General features: G+C 34.4%; 1 protein-coding gene across 2 annotated transcripts in view; it reads left to right on the plus strand.

Annotated features, from left to right (window-relative positions):
• The window catches only part of LOC145674558 (ly6/PLAUR domain-containing protein 6B-like), a 99,426-nt gene that overhangs the window by 23,696 nt on the left and 54,234 nt on the right, over positions 1-21,496 (plus strand). Inside the window, exons 2-3 of one of the 2 annotated variants that reach the window (XM_081744732.1) lie at positions 12,642-12,762; positions 19,012-19,220. In XM_081744732.1, coding sequence (XP_081600858.1) covers positions 19,025-19,220 — 196 coding nt within the window. In that variant the 5' untranslated portion in view covers positions 12,642-12,762; positions 19,012-19,024. The remainder of the gene's footprint in view (positions 1-12,641; positions 12,763-19,011; positions 19,221-21,496) is intronic. The other variant, XM_081744733.1, reaches the window with a different exon arrangement.

Raw genomic sequence — 21,496 nt, forward strand, 5'->3', positions numbered from 1 at the left:
TCTTACATTTTTTGTAGTGAAAAGGTAATACATAAAACTTATTTTTAGTTCTTATATGATGGAGAAAGTAAAGAAAATACGTTTTTCCGGTAAATAAAGTACCACACTAACTTTGCTGACAGCATGCACTTTCTTCACTAAGGCTTTTTTTTGGCACTGCAAGGAAATCGGTATTCCACACCGCTGACACGAATTAATATCTTTGGTTTCCGCTTACAACTCAGTGGACAGTTTTCGTTTTCAACTCCTTGTGCGCGATGGTGGGAAACTCACTTTCAAGCTGTAGTATGCTCTTGATTGAATATCTCAGCTCTCGTGGCAGATGTCCGATGAGCAATCTACGTTCTATGCGAGGCCTAACAAGTCCTTTTGAAAACGTTTTCATGAAATCAAGTCTTGTCATCACTGCGGACTTAGCGTAGACTTGATGCAAGACATACGCATTGACACCACACGCAACATCCACCAGCATAAAGAAAATTGTCAATGGTTATCGTCTTGTTTGACGACTTGATGTGTAATCTGTACATTTTTTGTCTAGAGTATCCACTCCGCCTTTACTCATGTTATAAAATGTGATTAATTCAGGTCTTCTAGTCGCTTTGTCATTATTTGATGTTTAGTGCAAGACGTGCCACACGGTAAGACACAAAAGTGCTAGTAATCAGTAGATAACGAATGACAACTTAACAGAAAAATACTCACGTAACTACTATAGTACGTCTGTGAGACCGCTCGATCCCTCCAGCGCCGCGCACAATGGATCAATTATAAGACGAACTTCACAATACGTACCCATTTGCTAGACAGGAAGGTAGACGAAAAGATCCACTTGTAGTAGTGAGAATGTGTAAAATATAATGATACGAAAAGTCGCAGCGGTCTGACAGACGGTCCATAGTACTTACGGGTTAATTTATATTTATACATAACAAAATTTGATATATTTATTTACAATACCATCATGGTTTTTATATATCAATGAAGAAATCTGATATGAACAACATAAACAAAATGTCAGCACGCAATAATCATTAGTTTGTTGTTTATGAGGTTTAAGAAGTAAGAGAAAGGTCAACTATTGATAGCTAGTGATTTCAATTAAAAAAAAAAACACGTATATGTCAGCGATATATGCTTATCAATGAAATGGTGGTTCTTAATAGGTAAAGTTAATACACGCTCACCTGTTTCGACGAGTAGAAATAATACGGCAAGCATCATCATAGGTTAACCTCTGAAAAGGAAAGTATATATGTTAAATAAATAAAGAATTAAATAAAGGTTTTATGGAAATGGTTAATATATATTCATATATCGCACGTTTTAAAATGAAAGATAAAATATGATTTAATTTGTTATGCAGAAAATATGAATTACAATGAATGATAAAGAAATATTATATATTAAAGTCTACGATGATATAAGGAAAAAGTAAAGAAATTGAAATAAAATATACTTACCTGTAATAAAGGGAAGGAATCAGTGGTGCTTGGAATCGCATCACCTTGACGAAACATCTGTAAAAAAAATACAGTACGATATATCAATAAACAAACACTTAAGAACCTGACCTAAAATATATGTAGATACTACTAAACTAGCTACTGCTAACTATGCCTACGAAAAGAGAAATGCTTACCTACTAACCGCAAACATATTCTTAAATACTACTACTTACTTCAAAGATATTCTCAAACACTGTAATACGTGGAATGAGGTATATGATGATATGGCAAATATAAAGCAGAATTAACTCCGTGTTCAACGTTACTGGTTCGATTCTACTATACTCATTATGATTCGTAATAATTTGTTTGAATTCCTCATGTATATCTAATGTTATAATATAGTGTTCCGTAAATTACATTTCAGTGTTTACAAAGTTATTTCTATAATTGGTATTAAGATAAGTCTATTTTCCCTTAGCTGTTGCTAAGTTCGTTACGGAAACCCTAACAATCCATTCAATGTGATTTGTATATCGTCTCTGTATACTCCTGTGCCCACACGAACTTGGAAATTGCGTTTTCTTCTCTTCTGTAGCGAGTTGCTGCGGTGGCGACTTTAGTAAATTTTACTGGGCAAATTTTGTTTAGTTCCCGCGTGTTTTCCAGAAATACGTTGGTTATATATATATATATATATTATAAATTTGTTGCGCAATAAAAAATTAAGAAAAAAGAAACCTGTAAGCGCAAGGGCGAGCATAACAATTTGTAGGGTGAGAGTTGAATCAAGGAACTAGAAAGTGGAGTAAAATATTGCATTTACTGGCTTAAATCTAGGGTGTAAATTGTCTCCCAAATATAAATTAGCTTCTGTAACCAAGATGCTGTACGGAAATATAGAAACAAAGAGAAAAATTGTTTTCTTAAGTTTGTAAGTGACATGCTCTATAGCTATGAGCATTTATTTGTTAACAAAAAGACAGGCAACAAATATAATCTGTGTGGGCAAGTGGGTAGAGTGGCGTACTACTAATTCTTATACTGTTTTGCCACCAGATCGAATCCCATGCGATCCCGTTCAATTTTTTTTATTTACAAAACATTGTAGAAAGTGTATAATTTTTATGTTAATAAGAACCGAAACATTATAATAATGAAATAACTTTATGTTTTTCTGATAAGCTATTTATTCACAATTAGCTTTCTATTTAATACTAATAGCGATTGTTTTCAGTTTATGGTGTGGTAGACTTAATCATTTTCTCTCCGTTTTTACACAGCATAAGTAAATTCAATTGACTGCGAGTGTGTCTGTGAGTCAGGAACAGTAAAAAACAAAACAAGCGAGACCTGCAGCTTTATACACAGCGTGACCAACACAGCCACAGCGATAGCTCGTTTTTATGAAGGGAAAAAAAGCTGATGTTAAATTACTGTTCTAATGTTTCTGTATATGTGTTTCTTTTTAGAGTATTGACTCTCTCTCTCTTTTTTTTCTTTCATATCCACAAGTGCAACAAATATAAGACTGTGTAAGAAATCAAGAATGCTTTCTTTAAACAAAACTAAATTACAGCTCTCTTTGTGAGGAACACGAATGCTTCCAAAAGATGCCATGGATATTAACTATAATCGTACCGAATTATACAGTAGCGTGAAAAACTGATAATAAAATGATGTAACATGCATAAGCTTTCTTTTCTCTAGAGTGACAACACATTAAACATAACAAATTAAATTTTTGGGATTACAAATTATCACATTACGTGTCGGTGTGGGCCTATTCGTTTCCACATTCGAGCGACGAAAGAAGAAAGTGTGGTGATAGTTATAAAAACCGAATACCAGATTTCAATGAATTAAAGTTGCATGGCTCCTACATATCAAAAAATGATTTTTGGATGTCTGTCCATCTATTCGTCTCTCGGTTCGTCACGCTTTTACACGCACTCAAATTGAGGCCATATTGTTCAACGTATCTGGACTGAATTCTAGACATAACGTTTTAATAACATACTATCTTTCGAATTGTATGTCCTTCGACACCTAAAAGTAAGTGTAATTTACTGAAGGATTAAAATTTAAAATAATTCAATTTTCTCAAGTTGAAAAAGCTGTGACGATTTTATTTACTTTTTATAAATATATATTTTGTTAACAAATCTAGACCGCATATGAATAATTTTTCTGAAAAAATATATATGGTTAATTTACTGTGTGGTATGCGTTCTTTTTGCGCAATTTTCTCAACCACATTTCATAAATAAACGTATCATTAATAACCTAACAATATGACAACTCCTTCGAAGGAGCAGCTTAATCTTAGCGTGAGCTTTCCCCCGATGGTTTTCCAATTAACGACTCAGGCAATTTTGTTTATATTTCGTAAAAAATGTTTCATTAATAAACTAGCATACAGCATAAATAGTTTATTCCGATAACATACAGAAGAAATGGTTTTCTCAAGGGTTGAATTTCTTTGGACAATTTTCTCAGTGTTAACTGAGACAAATTTGTTCTAATTTCAGTAAAAATATTTTCTGTAATAATCTTATAATATGGTAAAACTCGCTTGTTCCGAAAAGAAAAAATCCAAAAGAGATAGTTTACTTTGACAGTTATTTTTTTCCCGACGATTTGCTTAAAAATTACTCGACATACTGTTACAATTACAGATAGAAAAATTTATCTTTGTGAGTAAGCTTTCCCCGATGACCTTCCTAAAAACAACTCAGGAGATGTTTGTTGTTCATATTTTATAAATACATGTTACATAAATAACCTACCTATATGGTATAATTCCCTCATCCGGAAAATCTAGAAATGGTATATTACTTATGACAGTAAGTTTTACCCTGCGATTTTCTCAAGAACGACTCAGGCGATTGTGTTCGTATTTTATAAATAAATGTTTTATGATAACACTAACAATATAGCACAGCTCGTTTGTCCTGAAAAGATCCACAAGGGATAATTTATTCTTGGGGGTGACTTTTTTCATGATTTTCTCAGAAATTACTCAGACGCCTTTGCTTATAGTTCACATACAATTATATCCTTAATAATTCTAATATATGGAACAAGTTATTTCTAACGGAAGTATGACCAATGGGTACTTTACTTTTGGGCCTGAAGTTTCTTCTATCAAAGTTTTCCAAAACATTATTTTATTCACAATTTCCCCAATAAATGTTTCAATAATAGTTGCAGCCTAACATGAGTCAGTGTAAAAATTTCGAGCGAGAAAATACAGTGCGTTTGCTCCGTGCCCTTTCTTAAATATATTTTTAAATGTTACACCTAATCACAATTTTCCGAACAAAATCGAAACTTCTTTTTAAATGTGCCTTGATGTGGTCAAATGGTTCAAGTGCATTGGTTCTGGGTTTGGTTTCCAGTGAGAGCTAGTGTATTTTCATCCAAGAGATGTGACACGTCGGTGCAAAGAAGAAAGTGTTTAAATAAGTCTAACCAAGCTAATAAACAAAAGAAGTAATGCAATGTTACGAAATTATCGTAGAAACGTTGTTAATATTAGGTAGGTGCGACTGAAATGTCCAAACGATGATTGTCAATTCCAAAGGTTTTTGTTTTCGTCCGGCGGGAGCTCATGTGGTTCGGATTCCACGTTAATCAGTAGATCCACGTCTCATATAGCATCGCTGCTGAAAGGGACAATAAATCCAAAATTGCATCACACATCTTTGATTTCGCCTTTGTTTTAGCCCATAAATGTCTCTGTTCATGAGCTCCTTAGGGGCTAAGCGATTAGCGTAAGCGCGTTTGGCGTGGAAGACCCAGCTTCGATTGCCGGTGAGAGCTCACGTGGTTCGGAGTCCACGTTAATCAGTAGGCTTCGTTGCAGAACGAGACGTTAAATTCAAACTCAATGACTTTGTTCATAAATTTCTTTGTGTATGGTTTTACATATACGTGGCATGCATATTAAATTTTGATTTCTACGCCATATATATATCTAATTGCATACACAACTATAGAACGAACACAACAAACTTGGAATATCTACATTGTTTGCGTCTGGAAAATCATCACGCTCTACTGCACAGCGGAATTCCATACACATGGCAATCAACGTATTAAGAAATGTATAATAATAAGAATTATTATTATTATTAGGCCTATTATTATTATTATTACTATTAATAATAATAATAATAATAATAAACAGAAAACGATATGATCACTTACATAATTTATAAGCATAAGTTAACATTTAATAAGCATATAACTGCAATGGAATTAACTTGTTTCTCTCTCCCTGAATGCAACAGCCCTTATTGTGCTAAGGCGTAGAAGAGAACTTGTGGCACTCACGATTTGGGGCGGTGTGTGGTCACAACATCGGATCCCCTTGTTGTTAGTCCTAGCTTTCTAGACGGATGCAGTTATTCCCGGTAGAATATACAAGCAAATAGACTTTTGTATTACTATTAAAGTAAATAATTATACTCATTCCCGCAATGTGATACTTGTGGTTGCTTAACCGTATACAGGCAGCTGATCCATGGAAGAATCGTTGTTAATATTAATAATAATAATAATAATAATAATAATAATAATAATAATAATAATAATAATGTCTCTAGAAATATGTTTTATTTCGTTTGTGTTAGAATGCAGTTTGACGGGTTCATAAATGAAAAGTAAGAAACTTTTAAGAGAAATACAGAACTGTTGCATTGTTATTATTATTACTATTATTATTATTATTATTATTATTATTATTATTATTATTATTATTATTATTATTATTATTATTATTACTGATATTGATATTTTTGAAACATTAGAATTACGTGCTTACGAGGATTCGTGTTGGGCCTCCTCCGAAAAGAGAAGCCGGGTACGTGCCTGCACTGAATGATAGACATATGAGTCAAGGTATAGACGGGCGTGCTAGGCGATCGAGTCCGGAGCATCAAAAACAGACTAAGATCACAACTTGCAGTTCTTCTTGCCGATTGATGCTGCTTTCTTACCTGCTATGATATGTCGGATAATAATGTGAAATAAACGAAGGTCGAGACCACGGCGTATTGGAGTCTCATGCACCTAAACCTGTAAAATATTTGTGCCGAAAACATCTTTCACTCACTAGCTAAATTTGTGGGTATGATCGCACATCTTGCCTTATAAAGTATAGTCTTATAAAGAATATATAAAGCATGCTAAAAACCTAAAGACCAAATTCAATGATTTTCTACAGTTTTCTTTTTGAAAAATGGGAAACTTATTTATTTCATCACGATAAATCACGTTTGATACTAAGATGTCTGTTTCTGTCTATATATATATTTTTCATACTTTATTGGAGACATTTTTTTTAAGAAAAGAGGATGATAAAAGAAGCTATACAACAGCATAAACTGAAAACAATCGCTATTAGTATTAAATAGTAAGCTATTTGTGAATAAATGGCTTATCAGAAAAAACATAAAGTTATTTCATTATTATATTGTTTCGGTTCTTATTAACATAAAAATTATACACTCTCTACAATGTTTTGTAAAAAAAAAATGAACGGGATCGGATGGAATTCGAACTGGTGTCAAAACAGTATAAGAATTACTAATCCGCCACTCTACCCACTTGCCCACACAGACTCTCTTTTGTTGCCTGTCTTTTTCCTAACAAATAAATGCTCATGGCTATAGAGCATGTCACTTACAAACTTAAGACAATAGTTTTTCTCTTTGTTTCTATATTTCCGTACAACATCTTGGTTACAGAAGCTAATTTATGTTTGGGAGACAATTTTGCACCCTAGATTTAAGCCAGTAAATGCAATATTTTACTCCACTTTCTAGTTCCTTGATTCAACTCTCCCCCTACCAATCCTGTTATTCCCTCTACAATCGTGCTGTGCTACTGCAAAAATTCCCTCGAAAACATTATTGCCAGTATACACAAAACGGATATAATTTTGTTTTTTGCTGATATTTTTATTATTTTATTATATATTTTTAAAATATATCCTTAGATGGATTGCTTTCTATCATATCCACATACTAATAGCTGAATTTTACCCATAAACATATGGAAAATGAAATCATTGCGAAAAATCGTGAGTTACAGTATACGCGCTTTTTTGCGCATGGGAGTACCTAAAGAACAAGTACACGCACAAAAGATTTCATGGTCCTGGTGCAACTATTAAAGAATTATGGCCCGTTGTGCAAAACGTTTTGAACGTTCTTTGTACTAAATTTATATTCTGAATTTTAAAATTATCAAAAACTTTCCGCGTCACAAACGATACGGAAAGAGTGTGATTTAAACCTTATTTATAATCGAAGTATATTGTATAATGAATTACGTATATTTAAATGCTGATAAATTTTCTTCATTGCATTCGTGCCATCACTTTATCAATTTATAGTTTTTTATACTATGAGCCATGTAATACTAAAATAGTGCTGGAGATCTAAGACTTGAATCAGCTACTATTGCTTACGATAGTCGTGAAATTTCCCGTCTCGTTTCGAATCTCGTCTCGAATTTAAAGTGAGACTACTAGACTTTATTGCGAGACGCAAATAAATACTAGACAAGAAATTTCCTGTCTTGTAGATAGGACTATCCTTTATTTTACTAATTCTTCTTTCGTTATTCTCTTTTAATTTACCATCTCTTTTTAATTCCAAAATATTCGTGCGGGACTTTTAAATATATATTTGATTTACTAAAATGTCAAAACAAAACAGACTTTCAGGAAAAGCCGTGACTTAAATAGTAACGTTTTACTATGGTGTAAAAATCAAGACCCTTTTTACATAGGGACAATTGCGTGAAAAACTTGTCTTTTTGATTAGACGTTCGGAAGTATTTTGTCAATCCGTAATGATGGAATCTCGCTCTTTAAAGGTCTTCCTAATATCGTCTGTCGATTAATTTAGCGGCTGTTATAACACTGTATCCATCATCATTGTTGTTGTGGAATCGTTAACATGTTACGCTTCTCCCATTCATTTTCCGGTAATGTGCATCGCTCCAGTTATTTGTTTAGTGTTCTGTTATGTGCTTTAAAGTTGTGTTAATAAACCAACAAGCATATTCATTAAGCACAACAGCAATCGTTCATAAAGGATAATGAAATGTTAATGGGAAACAGTTCATGGAATCAAGTCATCACCATCAACCTCCCCATCCTACAACTCAGAAACAAGAAAGGAAATTGCTACAGACAAGTTGCACATACACTGCACGTTTTTCTTTTTATCATTCGGCACAGGTTATGGCAGCAATGAGTTGTCATATTTACTGTTCTTGGGATGCAAAGTAGGTAGGTGGAGCTCGTACCATTCTTGGCAATGCAACGAATTTAGACATGAATCATGTTTTTTCAGGGAATAATTTCAAGTTGCAGACTTAGCGAACATCCTGAACATCCGACATTTATTACCAGTACATTCTTCTCGGTTCTCCTCTACAGTGCGTACATTAAGTTATTCATATTGGCGAAGATAAAGGAGCAATGAAATTTTACAATGTAATAAATAATAAAAGAAGCGATGTCGTCTACAAAGTAAAATTAATAAGTGATGTTTGGTTTCTCCACATTATACATTTGGCATAGTTTATAAATCTAGTTTTAGAAATCCATTTCACCATCAACTTACTTTAAAGCTGCCGAGCACTCAAATCCTTAATTTCCTTGCATTTGTCGACGGTCCATTCATCTTTTTTTACCAATGATAATATGAAAATTGTAAACCCGATAGTTCTGGCAACCTTGAAGCCATGCCTCTTTCTTCATATGTGAATGCACCGTGACGTAGTGTTACTCTTAAGGTATATACGTGCAATATGCTATTGAAAAAGAACATAAACATGTGTGGGATGTAGACAATTCTGTCAGCTGTTGCCTTAATAGTCCTATGTTTTGATAGATTCATTGTCTAGATTTTTTCTTGGCTTTATAGCTTTTTCCTAATTTTTGATTTACATGAAAAGCACAAGATGTCCTCGAGCAAAGTTTAAATGTTAATTCAAGAAGAGAGATACAAAGATATATAATACTTTTCGCGATATTTTATTTCAAAATCAAAATTTATTGTCACTTGGCAAGTTGATTTCGCTTTTAGATTGGAAATTGTAATATTTTATTTTTAAGATACAATAACGTTAAATACTAAAGGTATTTAAGGTACTTTCATAATATAAATATTTTTTACGTTTGCGGACATTAAATCGGAAGTATCCACAGGTGCTTGCTGCAGCAAACAATTTTATGTTCTTGTACAATTACAGGCAGAATAAAGAGAAACTTTCATTACATCATGTTTGCAACGGTAATGTACACGTCATATTGAGTTTTTGGAAAGTGTTTCATCTACGTAGTTATCGAATTGCAAATTCTTATCAGAATTTTTATTTTCAAAACCCTTTTAGAAATAAAGTCAGAGTACTCTAATTCTAAAATATTTATTGTGTAAGAGTAACTACCCTGTTTAACATATACGGAAACTAATAATGTTCTAAAATCTTATAATACTTTTCAGTGATATTTGCTCAGATAAAACATATTGAAATAGTTAATTCCTGATCATCTGGTTTATGAACTCCTTACTGAAACAAGAGAAAGTGTAACAAAAAAGCGCTTGTTTGTCTGGAGATAAATAATAATAATAATAATAATAATAATAATAATAATAATAATAATAATAATAATAATAATAATAATAATAATAATAATAATAATGTATGAAAATATTACATATCAAACACAAGAGTTTCGCTCTAAAAACGAATGAAAACGCTGAAGCAATTTAGAGATGAAAGGGACACATACGAACGTAAAAGTCAATAACAATTACTAACAGAAAGAGTTTAGACAACAAAGGATAAAATTCAAAGTAAGTTTACAGCTAATGTGTTTTTCATAATGGCTCCATGAAATATCGTATTTTTCCGAATCCTAGAAGATGTATTTTATTGCGATTTCGTGCTCAAAAATATGAGGTTGACTCAGTTTCGCAACGTATGGTGTGGATGTTTTCCTTTTTGAACAGAATCACAAATTTCCTTTGAGCTTTAACTAGCTTTACGCTTTTCTCCGCCTACCGTTTAGTCCTGAACGTTCGAACATTCAGTGGACTTTTCGAGTGAGTGAGACTACGGGAGATGTGCATCTGATTTGATTCTTAGTGTAGTTTTATAATAAATTTTGAAAATGTGCTCAGTATATGCTGTAAATGTCGCCTGGTTTATTTGAAAACTCACCTGGTTTGTTGAAACCTCACCTGGTCTGGCTGAAACCTCACCTGATCTGATTGAAACCTCCGTATTCTGCTTAAAATCTCACCTGGTCTGGTTGAAAACTTACGTGATTTGGTTATAGCCTCATTTGATCTGGTTTAAACTCGCCTCAGCAACGTAACACAGAAGTCACACATCTAATGAGAGAAAATAACTATACACACCTAGCAAACAGGCTGGTGTAGTCACAAACTGGCAGTAGACAAGTACGTTGTTCAACACCGTCGTGTGAAATCTGCACTACGGATAACACACAGTTGCTAATGATTCTCCTGTAGGATTTCAAATTGAGATATTCAGCACAAGAAGCAACAAAAAAAAAATCAACAGCGATTTTGGTCGAGGAATGGTGAATAAACACACCATTGGTCGTATGCTGATCAAATGCCGTTTCAGTGGGACGACATTTCAAAATTAACGACGTATACACTGACCAACATCGTAGTCGGACGAGCTCCTCATGCATACAGTAGCATAAATCCTGCGAAAACTATTCGTCCCATTGTAGATCATGTCGGCATATACCTTACCACTGTCGTCCTGGGGCTTCGTGCATTCGGCACGGGAAAATGCTGCATTCATAAGTGCTACATGAATTGACAGTGCCCAACAAGAGTCACCTTCTGAGAATGTGCATTCTCTGAGTTTGAGGAACAACTGAGAAAATTCCCTGCATCAGATCATCACTTCAGACGAAAACTGAATCTGCTTTGACCATTATAGACGGTCAAGACAATAACTGGATCGTGATCAAGGACGGTTTTTATAAACCCAAAAAAACTATTGTTAGCGCTGTAGTGGTCTACAGTGGGAATACTCGATTATGTCTTTCTCACACGAAATGCAACCATCATTGCAGGTCTTTATAGTGGTGAATTACATGAATGCATATGAAACTTGTCAGTGAGCATGCATCAATGGTCCAAATAGCGTCTTCATATTGCATGGCAATGCTCGCTCACAAATTAGGCTACAGGCTCTCAATGAGTTGCAGTATGAAAGCCCTTTCTCAACCATCGTATTGCCCCTATATTTCTCCACTAACTAATCCCCCTTTCCGGTATCTTGATCACTTCTTGGAAGGGAAGATATTCCCTGATGATTGGGAGGTGCAAGATGCGGTTGAAGTGGTACCATAGTCAGGATTCAGTACGCTGTTATACAGGATGTTGAACTAAAACACTTTTCGCACCACAGACTCCAAAATTATTTTGCCTCATATCATATCATTTGAAAAGAAAAAAAATGTTTAAAAAGTTAGATGAATATATCTTACAGGCTATAAATTTACTTTAATAGATAAAAAGATGAATTATTGTCTCTTCTGCTTTCCAATAATTTATAATGAAATTTATTCATTAATACATAATGATTAGTATGACATATTTTCTTAAACATTACTTATAGCATATTTGTTCCAAAATAAACATCGGACAGCTTGACAACAATATCTTTCGGGTCTTTAACGATTTTGAGCAACAAAGTAAAATCTGTAGATAATGTTGCTACCACTCCCAAATTTACCGGTATTAGCCATGGCTTCCAAGAATTTATATTTATCCAAACTGGATTCAAAACATTCTTCATGAACATAGTCAAAGTGGTTGTCAGCCCCCTAGGATGTCTCTACTTCCGTCTTATTGTGTGTTATAGAAGAAAAATCTCGTCCAGTTCTTTACCAGGAGGTAATGTGCCTAAGATTGATGACACATTCCCGCGCTGGGTGGCGATGCTGATACGTTGGAAAAGGAATGCAGTAGCTCGGGGGTCACCAGTTTGATTGCTATTCGATGACCAACTTCATTAATGAAATTAGATCCTTCGTGACCCCAAGACCCACTGGTTTCTATTGCTACTGTTACAAACCAATGTTCCAATAATTACAATAATATTTTTCTCTTTCTTTCAAAGGTGAAACAATCATCTGTTATGGATTGGAGCCAGAGGCCTGTGTGGATTATTTGTGTATTTTACTTCGGATATTTATTTACTATGGCAACAATGACAACTGACAGTGAATCCTCAAATTGGGGTAAGTGCTCTACAGTAATACATAAGAATGCAATGTTACCATGCTTCAATTATAGGCATATGAAACATAGCGAAGGCTGACAGTCATAAGGGCATATTGTCTTTGATTCTCCTATTTCTACGTTTTCATGATCCAAAAAATACCCAATAACGTAATGACATTGTTACAGCCATGGTCCTATTTTTCAAACAAATAAGTCTTGTAATTATTTACAAGTCTTATCATAAAGTGGAAATTCTAGAATAATAGTAAATGTTATTTCTAAATACAATAGAACCTCTCTCGTCCGTTCTCGGCTGGTCCGCCACTCCAGTTGATCCGACCATACTCGAGCCACATCAAACCCTCCCACACCCAAGACGGTTCAACTATGTGAGTATAAATGTGCAGTTGAAATCTTTATAAAGATACGTTCAGGGATATTTATTATAGCAATGGATTACATATTTATTTAAAAATCCAAGCTAAGAGCAAATAAACGTATACAAGTTTCAAGAGTAAATCAAGATTCTCTTCATAGTATTATCTTGAGGTCTACAGATATAAATCTATAAGTATATACGCATAAATTTCAATGCGTTTACAAACAATACAAGATTTAAACACGTACATCCAACTTTGTCTCTAAAATAAGATTTTTAATCAAGATCATTGAAGACATTCTTGTAGCTTTAGTGCTTTACTCGAAGTGGTGTTTTTCTTCATTCAGGGCATGTGCTGCACACGATGTACTTTGAAAACACATTAGTGCATGATCCACAGAATAATTTCTTCTATTATAAACACTGATCGAGAGTTTTGGTTCCCCTACAGTTCCCGATCTGGCACTTCTTTTTTCAGGTAGAAGTTGTTGATGCAAATCTTACATCGAATCACGGTTTTGTTTCAATTTCTCAAGAAGTTCCTTAGTCAACTTGAGAAGAAAATTCTGTCTACTAATATTCTTATTGGCAGTACATTTGTACAAGGCATGAGAGTTTATGTCGGTCTAATCAAGTAGGTTATAACAGATCTATACCGGCATCTTCTGCTAGCAGCCTTGTCAGAATATTTACGAGTCATCTGGTCTACAATGTCTACACAAACTTTCTATTGGTTGTAAAACAAAATCGTCTCAGTTTTTTTTCTTTTCGTCATCACTCATTATTTGTGCATCAGTGTGAAGGGTGCTCAGTATCAGTAATTTTTGTTCTTCTCGCATTGCTATGTGGTGAGTGCGATATCCTCAATGGTTTTGAGTTCGTCTGTGGTATACAAATCTTTATTATGGGAACGTTCTGAAGCTAGAATTTCCCTCCTGTTATTCGGACAGTATCAATCAAACTTATTTCGCTACTCTTTAGTTCACTTGCAAAATGTAGAGACGTAAATAACTTTTCATAAGTTACATTCAATCCCTTGTGTAAGAAGGGTTTTACAGACTATAGAACTACCCGTTTAGCAAGAGAGCTGTTCTTGCCTTCTTTTCATATTTTCCTAGATATGGAAAACTGTTTACAATACATTTGTTCTTCACCTCAACAAGCATCCAAAATTTGACCCCATATTTGTCTGCTTTGCTAGCCATGAACTGAATAAATGAACAGGATTTCATTTGAAAGAGCTGCTCATCAATAGTGCGATAAGTATCAAGATTGTAGCACCTTTGGAAATGTTCAATGAACTGATATCAAATATCAGAAAGTAAGCAAAATCTGTCAGTTTTGCGTTTTTCGCTTCTCGAAGTCTTGAGATCAAACTTTATTAATCTCATTATTTCTTTAAACCTCTTTGTGTGCATGACATTTCGAAAGCATCAGCGGTCTAAGTTTTCAGACCAGAGTCACTTCACACTTACGTAATTCATCTCCATTGCTCCACGGGAAAACAATTTGACAGGTGTCAAAATGACCCCCCTCTAGGTAAATCATCCATTTTAAACTAAACTAATAACAATTCAAATTTGATACTTAGAATATAACAGCACAGATTAGAGAGAAGAAAAGTGGCGCGACCTGTTCAGCATATTTTAATAAATGTTAAAATTAAACAATGATGAATGACGTTGAAAGGACAAAATGACATCTTTGCCAGTTCGTGTGTTATTGTACAGGGCAAAAATATCAAACGTACAAAGGTTCCATGAAATCTGTGTACAGTATAATGTAGACTTGTTGTATCACGAAGAAAATGATAATTACTGTCTTGTCTTAGTATTTCTTACTTTTTGACTGAATGGCTAATTAACTAACTCCTGTTAATATCGAGTTTAAAGAAAAAGATATCGTTAAATTTTGGAATATCTATAGCAGAAGATAAGACGAAGGAAGAAACGTTATTCGAATATTCGATTGCCATAATACGTATTCCTTACCTCTTTCACTGAAGCATTAACACTTGGTCTTCCATTTGGTCAATTTTGTAAGCGTGTGGAAAAATATTTTAGTTTTTCTCTTTTCCTATCCCTTTGCATTTGCTTCCAAGAGAAATGAAAATAAAATTCTAGAAATTTTGATTCAGAAAACGTGTTAGAAGCAGATGGTGTTTGTTGCTTAACTAAGAAGTCCACGGCTTCTTGAGAGCTTATGTTACGCATTTTCTTTGGTCATTGAAGAAAAAAGCGCTCAAATCTCTTATACATAAAAGTATTGAAACAAGATCAGAGGGAAATTTCTGCTTTTCTGTTATGCTTAGATATCCAAGTTCTCATATCGTCTTTTAAAAAATTGACGTATTGTGTGTTGCTCGAGCATACCTTAAAATCTTACAGTCCTTAACATGTTGCATATATATATATATATATATATATATATATATATATATATATATATATATATATATATATATATATATATATATATATATATATATATATCCAGAAATGATTCCAAAAGGCTTACTATCAGCCATTTTTTCCTGTGATCATGCATGAAGAGCATTTTTGTAAAGAATCAAAACTCTTTGCAATACTTAAATTGACACGAAACTTAAAAAAGGAGCGCATTTTATAGTTTTGAAGGTAACTGTCGACAATCCCATTCCTACTTCTATTCCTATAAAATAAATTGTGATTGAAGATGATTTGGGAGCACAGTTGCTCAGTAGTACACTGTAACCAATAACCGTGAAAATAAGTGCCTCCTACCATGAAACATATACAGTTTACCGTATTTCAAGAATAATGGTAGGAGACCGTTTTTCTGTCAGATACTTGTGTCGGGCATGCGCATTGGAGAAAAAATCACATGTGCGAGGCGACGATTCACGGCGCGCAGATTCGGTTGTATTGTGCTTTGTTTTGTTTGTGTATTGGTTGGTTGGTTTTGATTAGTGCGTGGTTTTCCTGTGTGATGTACATACTACAACTGTTGAAGATAACTTGAAAATCGAACATATAAGCAAGGTAATGTATGAAAAAGCATCATGTTAACATGTGAATTTTGTTCAGTGAGAAACAAAACTTTAGTTGCCTATGTGAAACACATGCAATTGCATTCAAATGTCCCTAATTATGCTTTTCCTTGTGGTAGACAATTCTGCACACGTACATTTAAAACATATTCGGGATTTAGATCTCATGTTTTACGTGATCATGTATTCCAGAGAAAATATGAAAGTGTTTCCAAAGTACAGGGTATTATTAAGTGCAAAGAACCATCATGTAGCAAAAGTTTCGAAAATATCAGAACATTAATAGCAAATTTGAAGGTCCATATAGATGCTTCTGATGTAATACAATGTCCTTATTTGAACTGTAGAAAAAAACTTTGCAAACAAGAGTACTTTTGCATCACATGTATCAAGATATCATAGGTCAAGTATTTCAAATTTAGCAAGTGCAAGGTCAATTTGTTTCGAAGAGAAAACCGTCACAGAACAAAATCTAAGCCCACTACAGAATTGCGTGGAATGGGATTTTCAATCGGGAGAATTAGACGATAAGACTGACAATGAGTTACGTGGCTTGGAAATATATAAAAAGCAATATGAGAAGAACTTGTCTCTTTTCTATTTAAAACTGCAGGGAAAACATCTTTTACCGGCTTCAACGATTCAACATATATTAGAAGAAATAAACCTAATTCACATGTCAGCTCAGCAGTACAGTGGAAATGTCTTACGTTCTACATTAAAAGATTTACAGGTTTCGGATGATATAATTAATGCTGCAATGAGTGCTATATCCGAATCTGATCTTTTTAATAAATGCCATAATACCAAGCTCAGGAACGTCACAACACGGGATACGCTTTATTCCAAAGAGTTTGGATTCGTAAAACCAGTTCAAATATATTTGGGTCATGATGAAAACCAAAAGCCTCGTTTCGAGCAATATGTACCAATAATGGATTCTATTAAGTCTCTATATGTACATCACGGCGCCCACTTTAATTTCAGTACAAGTGCTAATTTTACAGAGCAAGGACACAAAAACATTTACAGGGATGTCCATGATGGGTTAGTGTTTCAGTCAAATGAATTTTTCAAAGATAAATCTTTCCAGGTAATTTTATACCAAGATTCTTTCGAGGTTGTGAATCCATTGGGTTCAGCCCGAAGAAAACAAAATTTTAGCGGTGTACTTTACTCTGGCCAATTTTGATGCTTTCAAACGTTCTACCACTGATCATATGCAGCTTGTATTGCTTTGCCCTGAGACTGATGTTAAAAGGTTTGGCCAGGATAAAGTGTTTTCTTGCTTAGTTGAGGATATTAAGCAGATGGAGGAAGAAGGGATTAGCGTATCTGATGACTTGAAAATAAAAGGAACTATTTTATGTATACTAGGAGACAATCTAGGTTCACATTTTATTGGAGGCTTCGTTGAGAACTTCAGTTCTAATTATTGGTGTAGGTATTGTCTAGTTACCAATGAAGAATTCCAAGTATATCCTTACAAGGAATCTGACACAAGAACTGTTGAATCTTACGAAAATGAAGTTAAAAAAGTCCAAGAAAGCCCACAAACTATAGCTTCAAAAGGCATAAAATTTAATTCATGCTTTAATAATCTAACACACTTTCATGTATGTAAGCCTGGTTTGCCTCCTTGCATTGGACACGACCTATTTGAAGGTATAGTGGCGTATGATTTATTTTTGTACATTGAATATTTTGTTAAAGACCTCAAGTGGTTCACGTACAAACAATTGAATAGGCATATCAATATTTTTAAATATAAAAACTCTGATGGAAAACCTTCTGAGGTAAATACAACGTCATGCAAACTTAGTGGTTCAGCCGTTCAAAACTGGGTTTTCTTAAGACTGCTACCATTTTTCGTTGGAAAATTTGTTCGTGATGAAACAAATGCCGTGTGGATTCTACTCATAAAATTGAAAGAAATAGTTGAGCTTGTTTGTTCTCCTACCATTTCAGTTGAGCAAGTAGCAGATTTGAAAGTACGAATTGAAGAATACTTATATGACAGAAAATATGCATTTCCAAACTCTCCCTTAAGACCCAAACATCACTTTCTGTCGCACTATCCACAGCTCATTTTGAACTTTGGCCCATTAATTAGATTATGGACTCTTAGGTTTGAAAGCAAACATTCTTACTTTAAGCGGTGTGCCAGAAATCTGCACAATTTCAAACATGTGTGTAAAACCCCGAGTAAGCGTCACCAGCTTCTACAAGCGTTTTATAATGAAGGGTCATTGTTTCCTTTAGCTATTCAAGTTATAAAAGGATTGCCGTATGAGAAGGAAGCTTGTGCTGAAGACGTTCAGGAGGCTATTGCTAATAGTGACTTTGAGGATTTGCCTGGTGGAAAGGTAACTAGTGAACAAGTAGAGTTTCAAGGTGCCGTGTATAGCAAGGGACAGTACGTTGCAGTAGGTGAAACATGTGATGGCCCTTTATTTGGGAAAATCCTACTTGTACTGACCAACAATACTCAAGTATATTTTGTGGCTAGTGTTCATCAATTTTCTTATTCACATTGGTTAGGACTTTACAAGCAAGCATCAATGGAACTGAAGAAAATTTGCGTTAAAGTGTCTGAACTAGTTGATTATTACCCACTTACAGCCTACCGATACAACGCAGACGCCAGATTATATATTTCCTTGCATCACGCTTTGTGTATATAGAATAAAATCGACCTTGTACTTCACTCAATGCAATAAAAAACAGTGAGAAAAACTTTTACTGTGTGTATGATACAATGTTGTAGATTCGGTACGAGTAATTCGACAACTATTTGTGTGTTCTGATGAATGTGTCAATATGTTACTGATATCAGTATTTTAATCCCATAACTTTTAGAAGAGAGAGAGTGATGGATGAAATTAAACGGAGAATTCTGCACGTACTGCCAAAATTAAATGCAGTTTCATTAACGTCATTATTGGAGAAGTTGCAAGAATGTGGAGTCGAAGAGGAGGAGGATTTGAAATATATGGAGGAGCGTGATCTTCTCACAGTTTTAAAACCAATACAGGCAAGAAAACTGTTGGAGAGCTGGAAAGGAGAAGGTAAGTTAGTGATTAAACACTTTATCATGATAACATTAGGGACCTTCAAAAATAGTAGATAATCATAATTTTGGATATTTTAGACACCCTGTCCTAAAAGTAGCAATTTGTAATTAAAGGTAGCTACTCAATCATTAAATCCCTTCCCCTTAATATTACGTAATCAATAATCACGTTTTTCAAATATTGTAATTTTTGGGAGGTTTTCTAAAAAACTACGTTTTCTAACATACTGTTCTTCCCTCGGACGCTAAATAGAATAGGGTACGTGAAAATGTAATAATTTGGTAAGAAGCTGTAGTCAGGTTCCATTGACAGAGTGATGGGTTTAGTTATTTGCAGTGTGGTGTGAAATACTGCGATAGACTTCACTTTTTACGACGAATCCGTTGAGGTGTATATCATGTATGTCGGACAAGGGTGTCTGTAATCCAGACATTTCCGGAAGTGACTGGAAGGAAGCCACTTTTACAAGCCAATCCAATAATATATATGAACATTCATATTTGTTAACATTTTCATAGCTATTCACAAAAGCTGCACTTGTGTCCGGATAGAAGCTTATTCCAGACAATAGTCCGAAAGTGAGGGGGCTCGTAACTAATTCGGACACTATTGTCCGGACTTGGTAATCTAGAAATAACCGAAGTGACTGCTTTGGATTCTACTTTTGAAAGCCAATCCAATAATGTATAAAAATTCATCTTTGATAACATTTTTGTAGCTAAACCCAAAAACTGCTCTCCTCTCCGGATTGAAACTTAGTCCGGACATGTTCGGCAGTAAGCGCGATAGATTTTACTCTTCACGATCCATCCGTTGGTATATATAATATGTCAAATAACCCTAAAAGTAATCCAGACATTGTTGTTCCAAAGTTACTGCTGTGGATTGCACATTCAAGGCTAATCTCATAATATAGCAATAATAAGCCATATCAAATAGCATTTTCATTGCTAAACCCAAAATTTGTACCTGTAATTGGAAATGTCGTGAAGTTTTTACAACCTATCTCTCTTAACTAGTATTTACCGTTGTCGTTTGCTTTTCTATGCACTTTGATATGTTAAGGAACTATCTAGTATGTTTTATTATTTTACAGTAACTAAGAAAGACGATTTTCCATAATGTGTACCACTGGTTGTATAATGTCTTCCTTTCTTATCATGTAAGTCATAACGAGATCAAAGGTACATGAATATCACCATTATTCTTCATGTAAATCATTGGCAATGATAGCAGAGGAAAGGGGTCTTTCTTTACTTTTAGATATCAGTTTAACTTTATTTGTTTATTTACGTTACGGCCTTGCAGATTGTGAAATGTCATGTAAGACACGAGGTATTCACAAGTTTTTTCGACAATTTATTTCCAATTTCCTTGATGGTCGGCAGTTTCGGATAAGGGGAGACGACGTAGGGAGTTTTAGTGTAATGAAGATCCATGCAACCCCTCACGACGCTCCGGGGTGAAAATTGAACACCGCGACTATGATCGTACTCATCCTAGCCAGAGGATTTACGCCCCTCCTACTCGCGACAGAAACGTTTCCCCACGATGCGGTTTGCCCTGTTCAACGCAGAATCAAAACGCATGTTAGCTTTTAAAACAAAAAAAGAAAGAAAAAAATGTGATTCTTCTTCATTTAAGGAAATGTTCACAAACCGTGGATCGGATAATCGATTTTTTTTAAAGGTAGATTCTGAGAAAGTAAGAACAATATTTTGCTCAAGATTTTAATGTCAGAGTGGCCTCAAATCGCACTTTTGAGAAGCTAATTTTCAAAACTTTCCCGTGGGAGGACCCCCGGCTCGAACACTACCAAATTGAAATTCTGAGTAAATATCCATATGTGCAACAAATAAATGTGTTTTGGGGTAATGCACCATTTACATTGAGGGGGAGGGGGACGATTTTTAAAGAGCGACTAATCAATTCACACTTTACTGTACTTAAATTTTACATGATATGCTTTTGAATGTACGGGAAATTTTGCTCTCCAAGGCTGTTGGACACCCTGATTTTTTTTTTTTTTTTTGTAATACTGGGATTTTGGTAAAAGCTTGTAACACTGGGGTTCCTCTATCGGAAGCCAAGTTTTGTAACGATTGAAAATTACTAACAATGAAAGGAAAGTTTCTGCTCGGGCTGCCAAATAGAATTACTGCGTGATATTACGAATAAGCAGATCTTACGTATTCGGGCGACGAGGAATATGAAACGTGTTGTTTCCGGAATTCGATTCCTTATCTCTAATTTGCATATTTAATCTGCAC

The sequence above is a fragment of the Thermobia domestica genome, chromosome 17 (assembly GCF_964235325.1).
Source record: "Thermobia domestica chromosome 17, izTheDome1.hap1.1, whole genome shotgun sequence".
In the NCBI taxonomy this organism is placed as follows: Eukaryota; Metazoa; Arthropoda; class Insecta; order Zygentoma; family Lepismatidae; genus Thermobia; species Thermobia domestica.